This window comes from Salvia splendens, chromosome 9, assembly GCF_004379255.2.
Source record: "Salvia splendens isolate huo1 chromosome 9, SspV2, whole genome shotgun sequence".
Classification (NCBI taxonomy): domain Eukaryota; kingdom Viridiplantae; phylum Streptophyta; class Magnoliopsida; order Lamiales; family Lamiaceae; genus Salvia; species Salvia splendens.
The window spans coordinates 8,497,121-8,522,644 of NC_056040.1; the positions used below are offsets into that span (position 1 = coordinate 8,497,121).

At 37.4% G+C, this 25,524-nt stretch overlaps 3 protein-coding genes and 1 pseudogene across 3 annotated transcripts; 2 read left to right on the plus strand and 2 right to left on the minus strand.

Moving 5' to 3' along the window:
- Nucleotides 1-42: 42 nt before the first annotated feature.
- On the minus strand, nucleotides 43-3,670 carry LOC121748917 (putative glucose-6-phosphate 1-epimerase). Its single transcript, XM_042143492.1, has 9 exons — nucleotides 3,486-3,670; nucleotides 3,241-3,373; nucleotides 1,910-1,984; nucleotides 1,680-1,736; nucleotides 1,383-1,600; nucleotides 1,152-1,283; nucleotides 855-957; nucleotides 515-614; nucleotides 43-429 (listed from the first exon to the last, which is right to left on the minus strand). Exons 2-9 carry the CDS (start codon nucleotides 3,325-3,327, stop codon nucleotides 206-208), a joined length of 996 nt encoding a protein of 331 aa, XP_041999426.1. The 5' UTR covers nucleotides 3,328-3,373; nucleotides 3,486-3,670; the 3' UTR covers nucleotides 43-205.
- A 4,306-nt stretch (nucleotides 3,671-7,976) lies between these two features.
- On the plus strand, nucleotides 7,977-9,659 carry LOC121747165 (U-box domain-containing protein 3-like). Its single transcript, XM_042141161.1, has 3 exons — nucleotides 7,977-8,432; nucleotides 8,523-8,928; nucleotides 9,098-9,659. Exons 1-3 carry the CDS (start codon nucleotides 8,218-8,220, stop codon nucleotides 9,476-9,478), a joined length of 1,002 nt encoding a protein of 333 aa, XP_041997095.1. The 5' UTR covers nucleotides 7,977-8,217; the 3' UTR covers nucleotides 9,479-9,659.
- A 1,573-nt stretch (nucleotides 9,660-11,232) lies between these two features.
- Nucleotides 11,233-12,182, minus strand: LOC121749104. The gene is made up of 3 exons (XM_042143707.1): nucleotides 12,094-12,182; nucleotides 11,930-12,013; nucleotides 11,233-11,620 (listed from the first exon to the last, which is right to left on the minus strand). Exons 1-3 carry the CDS (start codon nucleotides 12,180-12,182, stop codon nucleotides 11,233-11,235), a joined length of 561 nt encoding a protein of 186 aa, XP_041999641.1.
- A 4,646-nt stretch (nucleotides 12,183-16,828) lies between these two features.
- On the plus strand, nucleotides 16,829-21,216 carry LOC121749675 (annotated as a pseudogene).
- The last annotated feature ends 4,308 nt before the right edge of the window (nucleotides 21,217-25,524 follow it).

The window sequence follows — 25,524 nt, forward strand, 5'->3', positions numbered from 1 at the left end:
AATACGCCGCATATCAAAAGTTGCAATCTTTGTTACTCCATAAACTCGAATGAAGAATCACTCATTTGTATCAATGTCAATACCGCATTGATGCTTCTCGTATCTTATAGATCGAAAGAGGAGGAGCATCATTGGACATGAATATGGATTAGCATATACAGAGCGAATGCTAAACAAGAAGTGTTTTTGTGCAGATGAATATCCATTACTTCATTCCCATGTAGCCGAGAACTTTTGAAGGATCCAGCGTCCCACTGAAGTAACTTGAGGAGACGTATATCAGATCTTGTCGACTCTTCCACTCTTCACCGGGTTTCAAGGCTATTGGTGTTTCGATAACTGCTGAATCCACACATACCATTTTTTTGTAATCTGAATCACCTAAATCTGGCAGAGCTTTTGCTTTCTTATCCCAAGGGTTCCACACAACTGCATATCACAACCTTCTCTTAATAAAAGTGCCCACAAAACTAGGTCTTCAATGTTAAACCCAAGTGTAAATAAAGTAAAATACCTGCATCACACATGGCTTCTTTGCGGAGTTCATATGTCACTTTCCTCTCGTGATCAATTACAGCTATCTTCGACGGTGTGCTTAGATAGGCTCGGTCGACCTATGAAGAAGCAGATAACAAACAATTAAGTGACTGCATATGGTTTTTAATTCCAAAAAAAGACACACAATGCAGCATGATATAACTTTTGAACTCAAATGCTCCTTTCGTGAGATTTTGCATAACAAAAGATAAGAAATAATGAGTGGCCAAAGTAATACAACATGGTCCTAGACTAGTCAAAAATCGAAATGCAGGCACATAAAACAGGAAAAATGAGGGTGAGATTAAAAGCATTACCTCACCGTCAAAAGTTATTGCATCCGCCTGTTCAGTACATCTTTCTCCTTGCAACAAGTGATCAAAGTAATCTAGCGTCTCCAAGCCCTCGACACGCACTTCACTGCAAAATTATATGGCATCATTCAACCTATCCGAAGGTATAATAACTGGGAGTATAAGTAAGGATTGAGTTGCTCATCAATGTGCTATAAACTAATGTGAACCTATTATGGACTGATTATTATACTACAGAACAGATGTCATGATATTTTTTAACTTAAAAGCAAGAGTAATAATGGAATGAGGTAGGTAAACCTGATATCAGAAACAGGCATGTAATTACGCAGCGCAAATGTGAAAGTGAATGGCCTGCTATCAGTATTCCGCACGCGAGGGATCCATGTGATCTTTCCAGCACTCAAAGAAATACGTATACGCAACTCAAATCTGCATATAGAAGCAGAACACCATTGAAACATAAGACCAAAAATTCTAGATTACTACTTAGTGCTTACTAAAGGAAAATAACATTACTTGCACCCTCACCTGTGTGGCCAAGTCTTCAGGTCATCTTCAGTGGACTTCAAAACGAGATCTATTGTTGACGGAGTACTGCCTGAAGTCGAAGTCGAAGTCGAAGTTGAAGTTGAAGTTGAAGTTGAAGTCGAAGTTGAAGGCGAAGGCAAAGGTGAAGGAGACTTGTCAACTGACCATAACCTGTTCCTTGCAAATCCATGTTGCTCCAGCGTACCAAGATTCGAAAACTAAAAGTGCAATCAAAGTATAAGAATGCATCCAATCAGTGTGATAGATGTAAAACATTTACACAGGTTTGAAACTAACCTGTGGAAAACAAATAGGTACGCCACCCCTTATGGCTTTTGACACATTCCACGCAGCCTAAAACACAACAAGAGATGTACAACTCTTAAAATAACAGTTGTCGTCAATATCCTGGGTAACTCTCATAGACTTATACTCTTTTTTAAAATTATTTTCAGCTGATGCTGATAAATACAACATCTTCTAATCTACATAATGCAATTATGCCATTCATAAACTTGAAAACTCACCCTACTGCTGACGAAGAGCAACTCTTGTCTTCTCTCATTCTTCCAGGAAACCACTTGCGCACCAAACAAGAGAATCTGGGACCACAAATAAAAAGCTAGAGTTACATTTCCCCTCGACCATCATGCAGAAATCCACCCTCTGGTTAGACAGAGAGCTAGTCTTATTCTACACCAGTTTAAAACTACAAAATTCATCTTTCTATGTGTAAAACTTGCACCCAGTGAACACATTCTATTATATCTTGATCAAGATTCACTACCAGTCATTTTTCTAGAAAATTGAAAGCCCGCATCTCAAAAACATACTACCATAATCATCATTACCATCACCAAGCCATTTTTTGCTACTTACAGTCCTGAATTATGGAGCTATGACACAATCCCACCCAAATGGAGAAGTGTTGCGCCAAAATCTATTTAACAAGTTTTGCAATCTTCCTGCATACCATGGCTTAATCTCACATTCAGAAATTCATCCCTCGTGCTGACTTGAATACAAGTTTTTCAATGGTTCACGCCTTCCACTAACCACAAAATCTACAAATAATCAATCTTGGCTCGTATGCACGCTCATATGAAAAAGAAACAAAAAAATCTTGCCATGAAGGACTGCAGAACCTATACTTCAAATGAAAACTATGCTTTTGCCATGAAGGACTACAGAACCTATACTTCAAATCTTGGCCTGTATGCATGCTCATATGAAAAAGAAACAAACAAATCATGCCAATTTTCTACTTACAGTCCCGAATTATGGAGCTATGACACAATCCAGCCCAAATGGAGAAGTGGTGTGTCAAAATCTGTTATCCAAATTTTGTAATCTTCTAAACCTCACATAAACAAATTTATCCGTAGTGACTTGAATCCAAGTTTTTCAACGCCTTCCACAAACCACACAATCTACAAATCATCAAATTGGCTCGTATGCAAGCTCATATGAAAAAGAAACAAAAAAATCTTGCCATGAAGGACTACAGAACCTATACTTCAAAAGATTTATCAAGATACTTAACACTCTAATATGGGAACCTAGACTTCAAAGGATTTATCAAGATAATCACACTCCAATATGAGAACATATACTTCAAAAGATTCATCAAGATAATCACACTCCACTATGAGAACCTATACTTCAAAAGATTTATCAAGATAATCACACTCCACTATGAGAACCTATACTTCAAAAGATTTATCAAGATAATCACACTCCACTATGAGAACCTATACTTCAAAAGATTTATCAAAGATAATCACACTCCACTATGAAAACAGTACCATAATTTAACAAGGAAATAGCAAAAATCATTACAATAAACAACACGACGAACCTCCGCAGTGTAACCGCTGGGCTCCGACAGAAGAAGCTTCGGCGATGCATCACGTTCATGGATGAAACTATACGACTGGCGGTTCATTTTCGCAATTTCTCCTTTAAATTCCTCAGAATGCGCGGTCCTCCGCCTACGCATACAAAATGAAATGAGAAACACACACCAAAAGAAAAGTGAGAATCGAGCTAGAATCGAGAAAATATTGATAAAATCACGGATCAATTAGATTCAGGATTCCGCACCTGAAAATCGAATATAACTACGGAATCGGGTGATCACTCAGTGCGATCTGAAAATTCGAACTCCACGAGAGAAACTCGACGATCAAATGGAGGATTTCACAAATCTACTTTGCTTCACGTACTGAAAATGAAATCATGCAGTAATCAAAAGCAGTTATGGGAATTGGAAATTTGGTGATGGTGACGGTTTTTAATCTGATCATTCATATTCGGATTCGGATGCTATATATATTTGGGCAGAAACAGGGTGGGAAATGTAAATTACAAAAGTTCGTGAACTTGTATTTGACTTGGGCCTTTTTAAGTTCTGTTGGGCCTCATTTATTTATCTGGGCCTCTGTACCAAAAGTAATTTTCTTCAGAAATAAAATCCTCTTCCTATTGATGAAAATCATGAAACCAATTTTATTGATACTCTCGTCCATATAAAATAGTCTCGTATATGGATCAGTGGATGATCGAGATTCAATGCACAATTAGTGAAGTATGAGAAAAAAAATGGGTAAGAAAGTTTGGTGCACATGCCAAAATGCAAAATGAGGCTATTTTTACGAATAGAGGAAATATAGAATTAGTAAAGTATGAAAGAGAATTAAAATTGATTGAAACATCGTTAGTTGAAGATGAAAAAGTAGAAGAGATATAGGAAAAAAGCCATGGGTTAGTTAAATAATTGATGCATTGAGATAATGTATTTTCAGAAACTTGCCAAAAAAAATAGAACAATATTGATTTTCGTAAACAAATTAAAATGAAAAAAATAAGACTATTGGTTATGGAGTAAGTGTGGATGGACAAGAACGGAGTCGTCGCAGAGTTCAATTCCCTTTCTACTTTTTGTACAATTGTTGAAATTAAATGTCAATGATTGTGTGATTTTTGAGAAAGAACGGGGTGCGAGAAGGAGATTATGTCGGGGTGCGAGAAGTGTTTATTTGGGAACATTGCTTAGGAGAAACAGGACAGCTGAGTTGAATATTTTTGAAAAGAGTGATGCTAAATGGCCATAATGTAGCCGGCCATAAAGAGTTAATTTAGTCCATTTACATGTATAAAAAAATTAGAATTACCGATATAAACTTAGGGCACCCGCAACGCTGTGCCGTTGCGGTTCCTATGCCGTTCCGGCGGAACGGTTCCGCCGCGGCACGCGTTGCAGGCTCCGTTCCGTCGCCATTCCGTGCCCATGCCGTTCCTATGCCGTGTCGCGTTCCGTTCCGGAGGAACGCGGAACGAAACGTTCTGCCACGCGCCGAGGCGACGTGGCGGCCTCCCATTCGACGCGTGAAGCCCACTCGCTGCCCCGCGAGTGGGCTTCGTCCCAGTGACGCAATAATTCAATTTTTTTTAAAAAAATTCGAATTTAATAAAAAAAAATTTTTGCAACGGTAATGTGACCGTTTTTTATATTCGTTTTGTATATTTTTTTATTTATTTACTCTATAAATACTCATATTTCATACTCATTTCAATCACAAACACACATCTATTCTTCTCTATTTCCACCCCAATTTTCATCTCAAATCAACTCTGCTTTCCTTCTCCCAAATTTAATCAAACTAATGGATCCTTTTGAACAAATGCGTCAAATATTGCAACAATCACTTGAAGAAGATCGACGACGGGATGCCGACGAAGCCGCGACGCCCCAACGACGCTCCCGTACGTACATCCATCTAATAAAGTGTGTTTGTTTTTTAATAAAGTGTGTTTTTTTAATTGAATTTAGTTGGAAATAAAAAAATGAAATTGAATGAATAGTAATTTAAGAAACGGTTAAAGAATGGTTAAGGAACGTAGGGTTGCAGGTTCCGTTCCTTAGTTAAGGAATGGAGTAAAAAAGTACAGTGGGGCCCTCAAATAGTGGTTTAAGGAACGGTATAAGAACGGTATAGGAACGGCGTTGTGGATGGCCTTATATGTGTGTGAATGAACTTATGGGTTGATACTTATCTTTGAGTTCCATTACGTAAAACACATTAATATCACGAATTACTGTATACGTTGAGCAACAATCAAGAAATGACAGTAGTAATAAGTTGAGCAAAAATTACGAAAGAGCAACACTAATATGTTGAACAACATATAATGAAGATGATATAAAAGTAAAATCAAGTAGTATTAAACTAAAAATTTTAAAAAAAATCAATTTTTTTGTTATTTAATTAATTTATAGTTGGCCATAATGTGACTGCATAGCTTTATTCTTTTAAAAATTACTATTCAAATGTCGTACCATTGTCGCTTCATCTTTAATTTTGTCCCATAAATTTCAATCTCACACTTGGTTAGGAAAAACAGAATTTAGCATACATATTTTTTGTTATGGAATCGGTTCTCAATTTGCAAATGCATTTCGAAACAAGTAGAGATGATAAGGCGGCGCGGCGGCGCTCACCATATGGAAATATTCAAAGCACTGACACCATAGATTACAAAGAGAAGAGCAACTGACTTTGGTATTAAATTTAGCAAGCAATACGCCGCCGTATAAAGGCCAAAATATCCTCTCGTTTTTACCCTTTCCGTCTTATTTTATTCGATTCTCACAGTTATCAATAATGATTTATCTTTGCCCATGTGACCAAAGGAGCCCATGCTTTCTTCATCTTTTCTATCTATCTATCTTTCTATCTATCTATGCATCTACTCCTTCATACATTCAATGTTGTTTAGTAGTAGTATAATTGAATATGATATCATGTTTTACTTTTTTTGTTTTTCCAATCCCAATGATTTTTTCCAAGTATAAGATATTACTCTATTCATGTGGAAATGATAATATAAATTGATTATAAAACAACAAAAGAAATAGGGAATAATGATATTTTGGTGTTTTCAAGGTATTCTAGTTTGGACCACAGACATGGTTGCATAACCAATACTCCCAAGACATGATAATCTTTGGAAATATCTCCAACTATGCTCACCATTACCACAATTTAGTGAGATTTTTTAGCAATTCCATGACATTTCTTATGTGTATCGATTCATTCAAAACATTTTTAATCTGAAACTGATGCTTTGACTATTTTATTTTTCCAATGCCTTATATTTATGCTCAATCTCCGGTTGGATAAAATATTTTAGGCATTTTTAAATCCACTGGTAGTTACATGTACTACATAATATATGTGTGCTGCATTTCAACATTTTCCAATTTTCTACTTATTTTATTATATAAATATCTCAAGAATATGAAGCCATTCAATTATATTTTTTATAAATATCTTAAGAATATGACTAGTCATTAAAATTCTTTATTCATTAGTATAAATATCTCAAGAATATAACTAAAGTCATTAGATTTAGATGTTAATACAAATCAATTAATGCTTGATTTATTATATTTATTTATCTCTTTAAAATTAATGGGAAAAAGAATAAATCAAACTTTGGTGTTTAAGCAATTTATATACTCCTATAAACCAATTAAAAGTAAAATAAATAAATAAAATAACTCACTCACTACAAAAAACTTAGTATTTTTTAAAGGACACAAAAGTTGACACGCAATTACTAGCGTTGTGAATTTTTTAAAAATAACTAGTACTTTAAGACGTAAAAGAAAGCTTCCCGCAAATTATCTTAATCTTTTTCTTTATTAGGATACTTTTATTTTGTGTCTACTAATTTTAGTTTGAACACTAACAATAAAAACACTTTTTAAAGCATTGGTGGTATAATTAAACACATAAATTAGTATTTTAATAGTATTAAAAATATCATTAGCCGTTTTTTTAATTGTAGTGACTCTTTCATTATCATGGTCACAATCTAATGGTTTATGATGCATAAGAAAAAAAACATAGATTGACGAGTGCACTACAAGATAGCGAGACTCGTGATATGTAGTAACAAATAGGGTACAACATATCGATTTTTTCTCCCCTATCTATATATAGAAATATACAATACTAATATAGGGTGTGGATCAAGAACTAAGATTTGAATGATAACTAAAAATAAGTAATGTGGTCCTTTGATTTTCTATTATCTAACGATAAGGAATACTACTATATACCAATCGTTTACTATCCTCGCACTCTAATTATAATCGTTTTTAACTAAGATCTGCAGTCTATGCATTTCTTTAAAAAATAAATGCAATACATGAGTTTTAATTTATCACATTTATCATAATACGGAGTATAAGAATTAGAAATAAATATATAAATCATTAGTATTTTTGTATATACTAGTAAGGGTAATGTCATAAATAGATACATGATGTATCACATAAATCATAATAATGCATAAAAGCATTACTATATAAGTGAAATTTGGTGCATCTGGAATTTGGACGCGCGGTAATTAAATCATAATTGTGATTAATGATAATGAATTAATACGCACTAATTAATGAATGCAAATTTGTAAAGAATATTAGTATGCTTTAATGATGTGTATCTGCATATAATAATATTTAAGTTGATGTCAAAATTAAGCTAGGATAGGAAAAGTGAAAATAGAGAAGGAGAAAGATTGAAAGAAAGGCAATTCCCACATAAGGTAGTTACAAAAAAGATAAAGCAGTGCTTTGCTTCCCACTCAAACAATATATATTTGTAATTTTTAAAGATAAAATCCCTCGCAGCCCAGAAAAAAAAACAACCTTGCATCGTCTTGAAGCAATCACTCTTCTATTCATTATCACACTCTACATATACATACTAACCGCATTTTCATACAAAATTATGTTTTGAGAGAGAACGTTCGGAGATAGGCTACCATGGAGGCAGCCATGGCGGAAGCCCTTCTATGCGGCGAAACTGAAGCTCAGATTGCGGCGGCAAGAGCGATTGGGAACCTAAACACAATGCAGAAGAAGAGAGTAGCTGAAAATGGAGCTATTTCTCCGTTGATTATGATGCTCCACGCTCAACACTACGATTCAATTGAGGCTTCTCTGTTTGCTCTGCTCAATCTCGCCTTCGGAAGTGAAAGGTTCGTCAATCTCTCTGTCCCTCTGTTTTATGTGTGAAAATGAATAATCTGATTTTAAATTAGGGCTTTTTCTTCGAAATTGATTTACAGGAATAAGCTGCTGATAGCAGAGGCAGGGGCGATTCCGGCTCTGCTGAAGATCATTAAATGGCGGAATGAGAGCTTGATGGAGCTGTCGCTCGCGGCGCTGTTGATTCTCTCTTCCTGCTCTCGGAATAAGCTCGAGATCGCGTCGTCGGGGGCGATTCAGCTCCTCGTCGAGCTTCTGGATTCTCTCTCCCAAAACGTCGGTAGCAATCAGGCCAAATTCGACGTCGTATCGACATTGCACAATCTGTCCACATCTCCGCAGATAATCCCTCTGATCGTCGCCTGCGGCGGCGCAATCGTGCTGATCCGGTTGGTGTACGAGTCGGATAAGTCGTCGGATTTGGTGGAGAAGGCGATGGCCTTGCTCGAATCGCTCGTTTCTTCATCGCAGCTTGCTTTAAATCAGGTATTAAAACCATTTTCATACATATTCTTGCTTTCTCGTGTTAAAATTGAATATTCAAATATCCACAGAAAATAGTCTTACTAATGAACTACACGAGTTTTTTTAATATAAAACTGATATATGAAAAATATATAGACTAATTTTTTGTAATGTGTGGTATAATATATAGGTGAGTGAGAGGGACGGGGCGATCGAGATGGTGGTGGAGGCGGTGGAGGAGGGGACAGCTGCGTGTAGGGAGCACGCGGCAGGAGTTCTGCTGGCGATATGCAAGAGCTGCAGGGAGACATATAGAGGGTTGATTTTGAGGGAAGGGGCGATGCCGGGGCTGTTGCAGTTGAGCATCGATGGTACATGGCTGGCTCGAAAGAAGGCTAAAGCATTGCTCTTGTTGCTTAGAGAAGACGACGACAATGGTTCGTTGTCGTCGTCTTCTTCGAGAGGAAAGCATTCCAAGAAAGCGGTGTTTAAAGAGGTGATGAGGAAGATTGATAGGGCTGGAACTTCTCTACAGATGGTGGAGGAAATGATTGCCAAACTTAGGACATGATCGATGTTAGTTTTAGTCGCATTTCATGTTCCTTGTTTGGCTCAAATTAGAATCTTTAGGTTTAGTTTTTTTTTATTTGTTTAGTTTTTTGGCTTTTTTTTAGTTACCGTTGAGCATTGCTTTGTTCGTGTACAGAGATAATAGTGGAATTATTTACTTCTCATTTGAGAGATGTTGGAAATTTTTATGATGTGTTTTTACTTTTATTATTAGAAGGAGGAAAATATTATAGTGACACACAAATTACATTCCTATTCCAGAGAAATAAATATGGTGGGGCACAGAATTTCTTCAAATGAGCTTTTTGGTGCAACTTTAGTACTCCAGTATTATTCCATTTTTGTCATAGCCTTCTACTTTTCTTCTTATCATAGCTTTATTAAAACTTGAAATAAAAAAATTACAAATACATTTATTCCTCCTAATTGTCGTATTTATTTATTCGGTTATTCAGATACCGTCTTATTAACATAATTACCCTAATAAAATTATGTTAACTCAAATAACTTGTGTGTTTCCGACGTAGAGACGTGGGTTGATCCAACTTCTTTGGTGGTTGATTTTGATAATTTTTCGTTTCTCCCTCGTATATATATTGTCAGTTCTTTTCCAATTGATAGTATGGAGGATCTCGACCTGTGGGACCTCTATTTGGCTTCTTCATGTTCTTGTTTAGATCCTAGTCACTTTTGGGCTAAGATCATGTTGGTAGAACATTTTATTTTGATATTATTTACGGGTTGAAGGTCTGCCTAAACCTCCCGCCCACAAAGGGCGTTTTTTATTTAAAAAAAAAAAAAAAAAACTTGTGTGATGCTACAAATAATCCGAACACACAAGATATAAACTAAACATGATAAGAATAAAAGGTAGTAATTTTTATTCATACAACTCCAAGATAGGAGTAGATGAGTCATAATTATTTATCGTTCACTCATTTTACAAAATCTCTCCATCAATCTATCTTCCAACGTTACTCACTACCCCACTCATTTTACAAAATCTATCCACCATTACCAATCTATCCTCCAACGTTACTCACTACCCCAGACCCACTCCATCCATCCAATAAAAATGCTCCCAGAAGCATCGTCACCACCTAATATGATTGTGCTATAACGGCATGATTTTTTTTGAACAAAAAAAAAATAGTCACCATAAGTCTACTGTCTATAACTATATGATTTTTAATTATATTACTATATCGTAATATCTTCTAGTGACGTCGAGTAATCATGATTCAGAAGACTTTCCTCTACGTACGCAAGAATAAAACGACTGAATGATGAGCAATTACACTACAATTATTCTACGAGAAAACGGCATCCCCAAGTTAAGACTTCTCTCCATGAATGCTGATCTTCTACGACAAAAAAATATAACCATGTTTTTTGTCGTGGCTGCCCACAAATGCTTCCGAGAGCTACTGCTATAAACATCAACTCCCTTTATAGTTAGCAGAAGTTTTTTGACAACATAAAAATCCTTTATATATGCATAATTCGAAAGTGACTATTTCATGCAATGAGCAATTTGAACAGAAACAAACAAAAAACATAGCCATTGTATATAACCGGTAATGCCACTCAGCAAAAAACAGGACATACTATATATATGGTTCAGTCATTTAGCCAACCGCACACACAAATGTTATACCGCTACGCAATTGGGGAAGTCAAATCAGCATTGAGTATTGGTGTATCAACCAGCATCTTCCGAGGCTCTAATGCAATCACAGGTATTCTGATATTTATTCATATAACCTTCAGCATCTGTATAAAATCACGGGCATGCAACTTCCTATTGGATATTACGGTAATATACTCCCTATGGTACACACCATATGTCACAGCGATAGTAGCCACCGCACCCACCACAGCGACAGTTGTGAGGACTTGACGCTGCTCCCATTTCCCGGTCCAGGCAGAGAGTCCTTGTTGTTCCTTGTCTGTCTTCTCCACAACCTCATTCATGCAGCATGAGAAACCATTAGCACCTTGGCAACAGCCTCCCACGGTTTTTGTTGTTTCTCCAGTACCAACCTCTTGAGGCTGTTGCTCATGGTTGTTTGTGCCTGTTCCATTAGCAACCTTTGGTTTCTCAACCTTTTCAGCTTCTTTGACAGCTACACCCATCTTCCCCCTGCAAAATAGCCACAATACTTCCAGTTCATCATGAGAAGTTTAAAGTTTTCTATATGGTAGTTGGCTTTGTATGTTGTTTAAAGTTTTCATGAGTAAGCAGAACAGAATGTATGTAGCTTTTTGCCTTTGAGATGTAGTTGATCCAATGCACATTTAATTCAAAACCATTCAGAACATCGCTGCTTTTGCTACGACCAAAAGAGATATTTGAAAATCACTTAGTTTTGTTTGCCAGAGAAGTGAAATAGTAGCTTCAACTAGCCTGCAGCTTTAAACATGACATTGGTTCAAGGAAGAAAACACAAACCTCCAGAGCCGCTCAATGACTTCTCCCTTCCCAATTTGTGTATCTATTAATTCAAGGACATCACTAGGTGTGACGTACCCGTACCTGCAGTGAGAAAAAAGGATATTATTTATAAATTATGATAGACATTCTTTAATACAGATACACATGCAATACAGCTTAACATGTGTTCAAGCAGTCCTGAGCATATTTGAGTAACGAACACACTGCAATTAGATGCATAGTCCTTACCAGTTACCAGCAACCTTTCCATCAGAATCAGCTCCTAATTCATCCTCATTTCACCCACAATTACACATCTATTCTTCCCAAATCATCTCCATTTCCTCTCCAATTTTCATCTAACATCTCATCACAAAATGTCCGGCGACGGAAACTCCGGCGGTGGCGGCTCCCGCTCGTGGGATCTCAACGCGTTCGGCGACTGGGGGAACATGTACAACACATTGGGTGGTTCCGGTTCGTCGACGCCGGGCACCCAGGGGTTCGTCGACGCCGGGGATACCAACCACCCAATTTGATGTGGATGCATACATCCGTCCCTCTGCCCCGCGGTATTCGCAGGGACTCTCCCAGATTCGGGAGGATTATCCGGTTCAACCCACTCCGGAAGAAGGCCGAGGCGGGGGAAGTTCCAGGGCAGAGGCGGACGAGGAGGAGGAGGATGATCTAGGCCGGCATCCGTACGGCCCCAAAGAAACGCTGGCGGTGTACAATGTCTGGATCAGCGTCTCGTACGATTCCATCGTAGGGAATCAACAACCCCGGAAGTGCTTTTGGGAAAAGTTCAGCGAGGCCTACCACGAGATTAAGCCGAAAAAGACCCGCCGCCGCACATATAAGATGCTCCGCGCTCACTTTGACCGAGTCGACAGAGAGGTCAAACGATTGTGCGCCATCTACAAGCATGAAGCGGCTCATTACCAAAGCGGAGCCACGGGAGCCGACATTCTGAGGTCGGCTTTGTGGGTCTACTTCGAAGACACCGGCAAACAATTCAAATATGATGATGTTTGGGAGGTCGTCAGGGACGAGGAAAGGTGGGTCGGCGGTGTGCGGTCCAGCTCGGGCTCGACCTCGAAGCGCACGGCGAGTGGTCAATACTCGTCTGGTGATGGCGATTCGGGCAGCGGGCCACAAGAGTTTGCCTTGCAGGAGGAGGAGACCCCGGCAGACGATGTCGGGGGTCCTCCCGTGGGCGCCGTCGGCCGCAAGGGAGAAATGCGGCGAAGGCGGCTAGAGGGAGGAGGGGCCGAGCCGAATCAAGCCAGGCGGGCTCGGGCTCGGGCTCGGGGGGACCCTCGAACTCCTTTATGTCCATGTACATGACCGCCACAATGGCAGACACTTCCCGCTTTACGCCCACCCAATACCAAGCCTGGCTTAACGGAATTATGTTTATGGCAGCACAACTTGGCATGCCGCCTCCTCAAGGCTTCGGTGCACCTCTACCGCCTCCTCCGGGGGATGATTCGCCGGCGGAGTAGTTTTTTTTTATTTTCTATAAAATTGTATTTTAAATTATGTCATTTTTATTTTTTTAGGATTTTAATTATGTATTTTTTATTTTTTTGAATTTTAAGTTGTATTTTTATTTTATGTTGTAATGTTATTTTCTTTTTAATGAAGTGTGTTTTTTATTAATTGAATTTGTTGGAAAAAAATAAAAAAAATGGAATTGAATGAATAGTAATTTAAGAGACGGATAAGGGATGGAGGGTTGCAGGTTCCGTCCTTTAGTTAAGGGATTGATTAAAAAAGTACAGTGAACCTGCAAATAGTAATTTAAGGGACGATATAGTGACAGCGTTGTGGATGGCCAGGCGTGAAGCAACAAGGAAAACTATGCAAGGAAAATTTTGATCATTACTTCATCAGAAAGAAAGTGATGATTGCAATACTTTGTATAGTAGTATTAGGGTGTCCACTATAAGGTGGACACGCCCAATAGCCCCGCCCCAGTTTTTGTCTATAGCCCCAGTTTTGTTGTCCATAGCCCCAAAATTCTATTTCCGCCACTATAGTGGACACCTCCAATAGCCCCAAAATTTTATAAATAAAATAATCGCATTATAAATAAATAGAAAACTAGGTAATTATTAGGGCCGAATATTCGTTGTATTTCAAACCGGTAAAATGTTACAACGAATATGTAAAATAAAATACAACTAAAAATTCCGCCACCGCCTACTCGGTGTCGGAGTCGGCTTCCTCGTCGTCGTCTTCTCCTCCTTCTCCTCTTTCTCCTCCTTCTCTCTCGTTGGAGAAGGACCTCCACGGCTGAGATGGAGGAAGGGGTGGACTCGATGCCCACGGTGGGGGAGATTGATTCCAATTCCAATACTGGGACGGAGTCCCGCCATATCCGGCAAAACCCGACGGCTGTGATGGATTGGTGTCATATCCCGATTCCTCAGAGTCGGGTGAGTCGTCGTTTCCTCGATTCATTTTTTTAGAGAGTAGTTGTGTGGATAGTGAGTGGATGGATTTTGTGAAAATGGTGAAAAATAAGTAGAGGGGTGTGGTATTTATAGAGGGGATGGTGGAAAAACGTCAAATTTCTCGTTGCCGGCGAAATCGCCGCGGCGGTTCAATCCACTATAGCCGCCGCGCCTATAGGCGCGGCTATACACCCCTCGGCGCGACATCGCCCCGCACACGGCGATCGCGCGTCCGCCGCGTCTCCCACCCCTCGCCGCGTCCAGCCCGCGGCTATCGACCTTCTCCACTATAATCCGCCGCCCCACCGCCGCGCCTAACCATAGTGGACGCTCTTATGAATATATTGGATTTTGACAAATAAAATTTCACAAGCATTCAAACCTAGGTTTGTAAAAGGAACTCCACTGAAATATAATGAAGTGCTGTAAAAGATATTTACACATCATAAATTACAAGTGCTAGTAGTTTTATTAATTACAAGTACTAGTAGTTTAAATCATGGGACTAGTTTATCCGATTTTGAGCTTTTTGAGTTGATTCTGTTCAAACCAACCCCACGAACATGGTTAAACATGTCTTATCTAAAAGAATTTTCCTCCAACCTAATATGACAATTTATAATTTAATAACTAAATCAATTATAGCTAAATCAAATATGTTAGTATACTAACGAAAAAATTACTAATATAGCCACATAATCGAAGTCAATATTACAAAACCAATTTGAATTGTAAAATATGAACCGGATTTGGACAGGTTCGAACCGGTCCAAAATCAATGAACACCAATGGCCAATGGGCTGGGGCACCGCAAGCACGGTCGCACTCCGGTGTCTATTCCTGTCTCCCGAATTCCAGCCATTCCACCGGCCACCTCACTCCCACCATTTCCACGCCAAGAGCCTTAGAGCATCCACAACCGTGCTCTTGCCAACGGCACGATTGTGGGCCTGGCCCCACTTTCTCTGCCTGCTCTCTGGCAAGAGCACAACACCCACAGCTGCGCTCTTCTGCAAGGACGAGCACAATTAATTTAAAATTCAATTAAACAAAAACATTTCCATAATACTAAAATTCATTAAAAAACCACAATAAATATTACAAATTACAAATAAAATAAAAAGACATAATTAAAATACTAAAAATTACATAATTAAAATACTAAAATTAAAAATTACATAATTAAACTCCTAAAAATTAAAAATTACATAATTATTGGCTAATATTACCCGAGGAAGACTACTCATCCGGCGGCACTAACCCCAATTATTTTTGGAGACCCAATATCATGGTCTCGTGCGTTTGAAGTTGCGTGGGGGTCATAGTTGACCTATCGGTCATATTGAGTTGGTGTAAGAGCATCCACAGCGAGTTGTTCGGGGGTGGAGGTGGCACATAGGGAGCGGGGGCAGATGAGTCGCGGCGCGACGGCGGTCGGGAACCGCTTGGTTCGGCGTCGGGGCTACCCAAGTTAGCTCCGGCGAGTTGGCTAGCCACTTCTTCGGAGCCGGCGTCGGATAGAGATACCGACGTTGGCTAGAGGAGGATGTTACGCCTCCCATATACTTCGGGTAGAACCGCGTTTCCTGCCAAACGTTGTGATACTTGAACGACTTGCCGTTCATGGATTGGTAGGTGCTCAGCGCGGCAGTGATGATGTCGACCTCGCTCCGGCCGCTCCCGGCATTACGCGTCTCCTAGAGGAAATAGCCGTTGAACTTGCCAATTTCTTCGTTGGCTTGGCCGATATAGTTGCGCACCATATTCTCGTTGCGCTCGATCGTTCCCGGCGGCCGGTTTGCATTGTACCGGCGAGAGACACGCCATCAAAAGTGATCACCGGATTGGTTCGTGCCAACCGCCGCATCTTCGGAGATTTCGAAGTACGCCTTGAACAATTTACCCATTTCCGCCGGAGTGTACGGTGTCCGGACACTGCTACGAGTAGGAGCCGGCGGAGTTTGGGAGGGGGCGGTCGGCCTAGGCTCCGGTGTCCACCCGTATCGCCCACCTTGGTCGTCGATAGGGTATGGCCGGTAGCCACCCGGAACGGCCGAATCTTGGATTTGAGGAGGGGCCGAATATTCCGTTTCCGTACTAGGAAACGGTTGTGAAAGTGGTGGTATTTATAGATGAAAGTGTGTATTTTTTGGGGAAAAAAATTAAAAAGGTGTAAAAACGGTAATAAACGGATATATTTTTTTTGGGAAGTGAATTTTTTTTTAAATTTTTATCGGTTTTTTTTAATTAAAAACCGATTTTAAATTAAAAAAAACATTTAAAGACAACGGCTATGTCGTTGCCTAATCGCCCAACGCCACGTGTCCTACTGCTGGCGCGAGCACAGCGGCGGCGAGACACCACCGTGCCAGCGGCGCGGACGGACGCCGGCTCTTCCGCCACCGTTATGGATGCTCTTACTCTTTAATTTGTGGTACCTGTCTCTGTTTTTACTCTTTAATTTGTGGTACCTGTCTCTGTTTCTCTTTAATTTTTTCTGCCTCAATTATTTTTTCCTACGCCTCAACTAGAATACCCATATGCTGAAAAAGGTTTGCGCCGTGGAATTGATTGGGATTGTGTGTGGGTGGATGTGGTTTTGGTTAATTAATCGGTATAGGTAATGACGCTAATTTGGTTTTGGTTAATTAATCAATTGGTTCAAAATGAAACCGAACTGTCCCCACCCCTGAATCTATACTCAAAAAGGCAAGTTTGTTATTAAGAATTAAACCGAATCGCTGCAGTGTGCTAGAGAGTGGCGAGACTCGGGAAGCTTGACGTCGATCGACGATGGCGGAAGTTGCAGCTGTCGTCAAACCGAAGCCGCGCCCAATTATTCGGATCGGCCTTTTTCTCATTTCTCAGTCTTTTAGTCAGGTATGATCTGTGTAGATTTCGAGAATTATGCCAAGACTAGAGTAGTTCCTTACAGTGAAGGAAACTTAAAACTGATTTTGAAATCGAATTTTCAGCATCATTTGTTGCGTAGCTGGAGTTTTGACGCTCCTGCTTTTGCCTGTTCTCGCCAAGAACACTTATATCTCGGAGAATGCGTTAATGCCTAGTAGGTTACCTCTCTCTCTCTCTAGATTATTCCGTACGGCAGTCATTTATAATTTTGTAGTGGATTTAGAGCACGACTTACTTTTTGTGGATTTGATTGTGATCCATACTAAAATCACTTGTTTGTGTGATTGTTTATATGTCAATCTTGAGCTGTATGAGAAAATACCCCAGTTTGTTGAAATCAGGACTTTTGAGTTGATTTTTGTTGGTAGATGTGGTTTATTCTAAATACTTTGCTGCTTCAGTTTTATGCTTGAGCTTGTGCCAATTTAACACTATTGATAGTTTACATCAAATAAGAAATAAAACATGATTTTTTACATTCATTTTTATCACTGATGATATTGTTTCTCCCTTCTTTTGCACTGTCAATTTGTAGATTCTGCAAGCCCTATGCTCTCTAGTGCTGATGCTTCAAATGGGCATATATTTCTAAACAAGATAATGAGTATAGATTCAATTTCTACCAACACTGGCACGTAGGTATTTCTTTCAAGGCTGTGGTTTTGCAGATGCTTCAGTGTCATATATTTGTCTACTTATATGCCTTTGTTGTATAATTTCTTGGGTTGAATATATTCCAAAGGTGTGTGCTTATTATGCTTTCAATTGGTCATGTTATGGCCATCCTAATCTATCTACCTCATCCGTTTTCTCCATGTTATGCCCTTACAATTAATCTATTCGAATTTCTAACACCATCATCACATGCCTTCCCCCTCTTGTGGCGTTATACATGCTCATCTGGTCATCACTTCCTCAAGTATTTGTCTTCTATCACACCTCCTTCACCCTATCCAATTACATTATTTTTACGATATTTTAGAATAGAGTGATGGTGGTTGCATTGGTTGATTTTGGTGGTTAGGTGGTCCATATATGATGGCAAAAGCTTTTAATAAGGAAAAAAGAAATTTGGGTTGCACCAGTTGAATTTTGAATTCACTTTCTGTCCACAACAACTCATCTAAGCTCGGAAATCATAACTAGATTTTCCCTCTAATTGGCATTTAAGGACAGATGTATTCCTCAACATGTAAACCTATATTGAGAATTGAGATACAATGATAGAGTGGCCCACTTTTGAAGTAGTTTGCATCACAAGGCTATTTTCCTCTAACGACTGAAAATATGTTTCAGAAAATATCTGCATAATAACTGAGAGATGAGTTGGTGTATTGATTCTTTAAAAACCAAAGGCAAGCTGGACAGCATTCAATTAGAAAAGCTCAATACATGAATGATTTTGGCCATGTTTCAAGCACTCATACTAGTTTAGAAAAAAGTAAATTGTCATTGCCTTCTAGAATTTGTTGGACTAGCTTCTTCCTGCATTTGTTAGAGTTGTTGAGCTCTTGGAACTTATCCACAGTCTTGATTTATGCCTTGTAAAATTTCCATGCAGTGAAATTCCAGAGATGATAGGAAAGCACATAATAGAATCAGGCGGTGAAGTTAGTTATCACCAAATCCAACCAATATCTGATAATTTTCACCCCCTGCAGTTTTTCTTGGGTCCTGCTGTTGGTATAGTCCATGAAAACTACAGTTGTACATCTTATGGGATCAATACTGTTGGAATAGTAAGAGCTCCACGTGGTGATGGGAAGGAAGCTATTGTTATAGTAACACCTTATAATTCTGTCAAGACCACTACTAGTGAAGCATTATCTCTTCGCGTCGCATACTCAGTATTCTCTCTGCTTTCTCGAGTTAGTTGGCTTGCTAAAGATATTATATGGCTTGCTGCTGATTCAAGACATGGGGAACATGCTGCAGTTGCTGCATGGCTGAGAGATTGTTATGCTCTATCACGTGGTGACTTGGAGAAAAATCAGGATATGTGCGGTGCAAGTAGTGTTCTTGGGCATGAATTGACTTCTGTAAAGAGAAATGGGGTTTCTAATGGTTTTCGACGTGCTGGCACAACGGCAGCTGCGCTTGTCATTAAGGTCGCTGATAGAAGCACAGGATTTGAGAAGGATGGTCTCAAGATATATGCTGAAGCTTCCAACGGGCAGATGCCAAATCTGGACCTCATCAACATTGTCAATTATTTGGCTGTGCATGGACAGGGATTACAAGTGAGGGTGGAGAAAATTTGGTCTCTGCTTGATTCTTGGTGGCTGTACAGCCTGGGTGAACTACAGGAGTTGCTCGGCAAGGTTGCTAAGAGCTTAAATCCTGATTGGAAATTTGGCATCCCTGCTTCTGACTACGTTGAAGGCTGCGCCACTCTTGCTAGTTCCCTTTACAATCAGGTAGTTGCTTTAATATCATGGATGCCATTACAATGTATGTGAAGTACTGATGTATCATCTTACCTACTTTTTTAACCTCTCTATAATCTTCTTGAAAATAGTTCTTACAAATGGCCTATGAGGATTAATTTCTACTTGTTTTAACAACTTTCTTTCAAGGCTTAAAGGTGCCATTACCCTTTATCCACTTTTAGATTGCATTCCTGTCATTTATATCAGGCTTTAGGTGTTCCAACTGGTCCACATGGTGCCTTCTGTGATTTTCAAGTTGATTCTATTACTTTGGAATTCTCACCAAGGTTCTCGTCAAGTCAGAGGGTTCTGTTCCTTTTGCATGCTGGGAGGTCAGTTTGTGCTTCCTCCTGTGTCCCCATATATAGTTAAACCAAGCAATGCTAGTGATTCATTTGCCTGATGCTAATAAATTTTCTCTGCTCTTATTTCAATTTTCTTGTCCTATTTGCTCTATTTAGTTATCGTATATTTATTTCTAAATTATGTTCCTCCACTAAGATGAGTTCACCTTCTTTACAGATTGGTTGAAGGAGTCATAAGGTCTGTGAATAATCTTCTCGAGAAGTTTCATCAGTCCTTTTTTCTGTATCTCATGACATCGCCGAGTAGGTTTGTTTCAGTTGGGATATACATGATTGCCTTTGCATTGCTCATTGCACCACTTCCATTGGTTGCTGCTGCTCTCTTTTCTGATGCTAGTAAATCGAAGTCTGGGAAGGATGATGTCAGTTTGGAACCATCTCATCCTGGTGAATCAATCCCAACTATTACAGCATGGAACTGGCTTCACACTGCGAAAACTGTTCTCATTGTCCATTTATGGGGTGCAATTGTAACAATAATTCCTTTTTTCTCTGCCAGTTTCCTAATTCCTCACCATTAACCAACCTTTTGATGTGGATTGCGTCTTCATTAGTTGGGCTCCTCTTCACATGTGCAGCATCTGGTTCTTTATCTATTTCACGTGCAAGCCAACTGCAAATCAGGGAATGGACTCTCCTTAAGGCTGTGACCGTTACTGCTGCTTTCATAGGACTCTGTCTCATGTCTGTGATAAATTATGCAACAGCACAAATTGGAGCCCTGCCACTAGTTCCGATGTGTTTAATGGCTGTACCCTTGAGGTTCCACGTGTCAGCCAAAACGATGAAGGCACTTCTCCGTGGAGCTTGTAACATTTTATTAGATGACTTCTGGAATTGGACCGAGTCCCTTAGGGCATGGAACAGTGCTACTTACATATATATTTGCATGGTTAATCTCCCCTGCTGGGTTCTCTGTATTCGCATTTTACTACATCGTCGTTGAGCTGTCCCAAACTCGTACACTCTTCCCTCATTGTATCACTTCATTAGATATCAAGACAGTATGCAATTATTTTGCTCAAGCTCAAAGATTGTCTTAGCTTGGACCTTTGTAGTTTACTGGGTGTATTTCATACTATCAGATTTCATGAAAAGGGAGCCCCTCCCTTTATATAAACAATTGCTTCTTTTACTTACTCTTGGCATGGAAATCTGTCTTACTTGGATGCTTTTCAACAGATTGGCAGTTGTAGCAGCAAAGGAAGTTGCTCTCTTTTTTCAAATTTTATTGTTTTTATCGAACAACTCTATATTTTTCATGCAAATTAAATGTGGCAATAGTACAAGTGTGATTAACAATATCATTGTTGAATATGGACACATACAAATACCAAGTACTACAGTAGTATTGCAATATACGAAAAATGTAACACTACAGTAGAAATTTAGTCTTTTTTTTAATATTTAAAAACACAACCAAAAACATAGATAAATTAACAAAAATATTTTTTACTATTTAGGTAACAATACGAAACGGTTGTCTCAAAAACAATACGGCAAAACACAACTCACAAGTCTAAAAATGGAGTATAATGAGATTGTGATTGAATGGATTGCAGGTGCACAACAAAGTACCATCCGTATAATCGACGGGTTGATGAAAGATAAAAGAATAATCACCGCTTTTTGCGGGCTATACTCTCCCACTTTTGGCGCCAACTCCAATTCTCAATTCGCTTCCCGCCCAGATTCTACGGGCAGCCCGGGTAGATCACAGTGTTTTCATTTTCAACGGAGGGGATGGGCCTGAACCGACTCAGTTTGTGGGCTCATCAAATAGGCCTATTTGGTCTATGGCTTTGCATAAATACAGGGGGATGTTTCCCTTCAAATTTTTAGTTCATTCTCTCATTTTTTTTAATGCATCACTAAATTAATATTCTCTTTCTTATTTTACTTTATTTTTATTTTAATTATTTTATATTATTTTTTCAAAACGAATACAAAAATAAAGCATGTTTATAGTGGAATAAAAGGAATATTATATTTTTGTATAATTTTTCATTTAAAACTTTATAAGTAAAAGTACAATTCTCTTATACTTTATCCTCTTATTCAACACACTAAATGACAGTAGTACTAAAAAAATCTAATGCCGGAAATTTTTTACTTCAACTTGGAATAAGATGGAGAACATAATTTAGAACTTTGGAGGCCAAATTTATAAGATATGGACAGAATATAAGTTCTTCAATTAAATATTAGCATACTTCGCAACTAATTTATGCATATATCATTATAAGTAATTGGATATTGTTCCGATTTAACGTAAAACATCATCTCGTATTCAGTGTGTCGGTAAATTTAAATTTTCAAGAGTAGAATATTGCAGATCTCGACTAAAACCAAAATATAAACCTAAAATTTATATGTGAACTATTCAAAATTTTCAAAATTTAGATAATCATAAAATTGCAATAAATCACATCTATATGTAAGCTAGACTCGCAAAGAGAACAAATAGTAAGGAAAAAAGAAAAGCATCTTTAACCAGTTGACCAATAGCAAAATTTTCCAATTCAATCCATTCAAAATGAATATGTATACCGCAAAAGCTAAGATAGTTTCAGTCAAATCTCCATTTTTCTTCCCATAATAAATCCGAACACAACCTAAGGGAATTCAAATGAAGGTGAGTAATTAAAATATTAAATGGCACTGTATTAATTGTGGAATCTTCTATTACATTGGATTCCTCTCAAATCCCATGTGTGCATGTCTAATGTATTCTAATCATTCCTTCTTTTTTTCTTGCAACCTTAAATATCTTCATGCATAGGATTCTATTCATTAATACTAACCCTATAATGACTTTTGAGGTGATTTGGTAATAACTACATTTATAGACACTGTGTGAAATTTAATGTTTATTACGTAAAATTTATCATGTATATAACCGGCATTCTTCTCTATTGACTGAAAAAATTTCCATATTTGTTAGTGCATTTTATGAATTCAAAAGGCAGTTTCTGCAAGTGAGATTCAAATATATACTCATAAGTATATTAATACAGTAGTACAAAAGTAAATCTTGTGGATGTATTAACATTTTTTAAGGAAAAATATATGGGCGACTTTGTGAAAATATTCTAGAAGGGGTCTTTTCTCAAGAGAGACTTTTACTCATTTTATCAAAGCTTAACAATATAATTCAGGAATCTTTTAATCTTTTATAACTTCCAAATTTTTTCAAATTGTTTGTTTAATCAGAACTATACTAATTAAAAAATTGAATACATGGATTCCCAAAATATAAATCCATTGATACTTTTCAATCAAAATAAATCCACCGACAAGTCAACTAATTTTGACTTATTGAATGGTCGTCAACTTTGGTCAAACTCGATCATTAATTACAGAAAAAATCAATCATTTATTTATTTTTAAACGCGTTATTATTCATTATTGTTAGCACTGTTACGCATTAATTGCGCGTTAGTTTCATCAAGTTGCTTAAGATTAAAAATATGAAAATAAGGATGGAGATAGAGGGGCCGTGGGTGTACACTGCACCGACGACAGGAACACATTCTTAAAATTTTAAAAATTTAAAATGTGCATTCTATTTAATTAACTACAATAATAGCAATGCAATACTTGTAAATTGTTCAATTTTCATTATATCTAATTTTATTACATTTTGTAGTTTTGTAGCAATATTGTGTTTCTTTTTTCAGTTTAGGATTCTAGTTCACTTTTCAGTTAGGAAACATTAAAACTCGCACAAAGAGATAAGAGCACGATAATCAAGATTAAAGATGGTGGAGGGAAGATCGAAAATATATATGTACGTGCATGAATCATGATGGAATAGAGTTGTGAACTCGATACTAATTGTGCAGTACACTCTAGTGTGTAATTAAGCATCGTGTTTCTCATCAAAACTTAGGGTTGATTATAGGTAATTATAGTTGTGATTTGTGAAGATATTATCTCTCAAAATTTTGGTATTACCTTGCAGCCGCATGCAGGTGGGAAGAAAACATCATGTGTATAACGAATTAATGGAGAGGAAATAAAGGTGATTGAACGATATCGTTTGTCTTTACTCACTGAAAAAGCATGAGCTGAGAGTGCAAAACCATGATTTTTGGCATGACCTATTTAAACAATACAAATTTCACGAAATTAAGGGGGTTATATTTGATGCACAGTGATACGTAATTAAGACGTATTGAGAAATAATTTGAAGAGAAATAATAAGAGAATGAAAAGATTGTTGGGGGAGGTGAGAACGGATAATGATAAAATTATTTAATTCTTCATTCTTAATTATAATAAGAGGGAACATCATTTTAAGTGTATGAACTTTGCCAAAGTATCATTTTAGGTCCGTGAACTTTGAAAATCTTATTTTAGGTCCGTGAACTTTGAGTTAGTTTCATTTTAGGTCCTTTTTACTATTTCCAAGTTTTTTGGACGAAAATACCCTCAATACCTTAAAATATATATATTTTTAATAAATTTATCATATACTCATATTTTTTTATAAATATCTTTACAATATATTTTTGTCAAATTTTCTAAATATAATTTGACCTTAAATATTATCACTTAATTTTGTGACATGCAAGTAAAATTGCTTCTTCAATTTTTTATATTAATTTTTTAAAATTGAATAAATAACTTTTCTCTAATAATAAAAAATTGAATAAAGATCTTTTCTTGCATGTCACAAAATTAAATTATAATATTGAAGGTCAAATTATATTTAGAAAATTTGTCAAAAATATATTGTAAATATATTTATAAAAAGATCTTTATTCAATTTTTTTATTATTAAAGAAAAGTTCTTTATTCAATTTTTAAAAAAATTAATATAAAAAATTGAAGAAGCAATTTTACTTGCATGTCACAAAATTAAGTGATAATATTTAAGGTCAAATTATATTTAGAAAATTTGATAAAAATATATTGTAAAGATATTTATAAAAAAATATGAGTATATGATAAATTTATTAAAAATATATATATTTTAAGGTATTGAGGGTATTTTCGTCCAAAAAAACTTGGAAATAGTAAAAAGGACCTAAAATGATACTAACTCAAAGTTCACGGACCTAAAATAAGATTTTCAAAGTTTACGGACCTAAAATGATACTTTGGCAAAGTTCATGGACCTAAAATGATGTTCCCTCTTATAATAAAATACTCCACACATATTTATAATGTGTGGTAAAAAAAAGATCTCCTAAAATAAAAAAACCAAATCAAATTCTAACAAACTAAATCATATCAAATCTAATCCTATAACTAAGTAAATAAATCATTAAGGTACTAAATACTAATATACAAATCATTAACTAAATTCATGCTTATTGTATATGAATATATCCGTATCACACAGGGACAAAAATTGCCAATGTTTAATTTATAGTAGTATTTTTTTTCTAAAGGGCATATTGCCGAAAAGACCAAATCAATAGGAAATTTAATGAAAACTT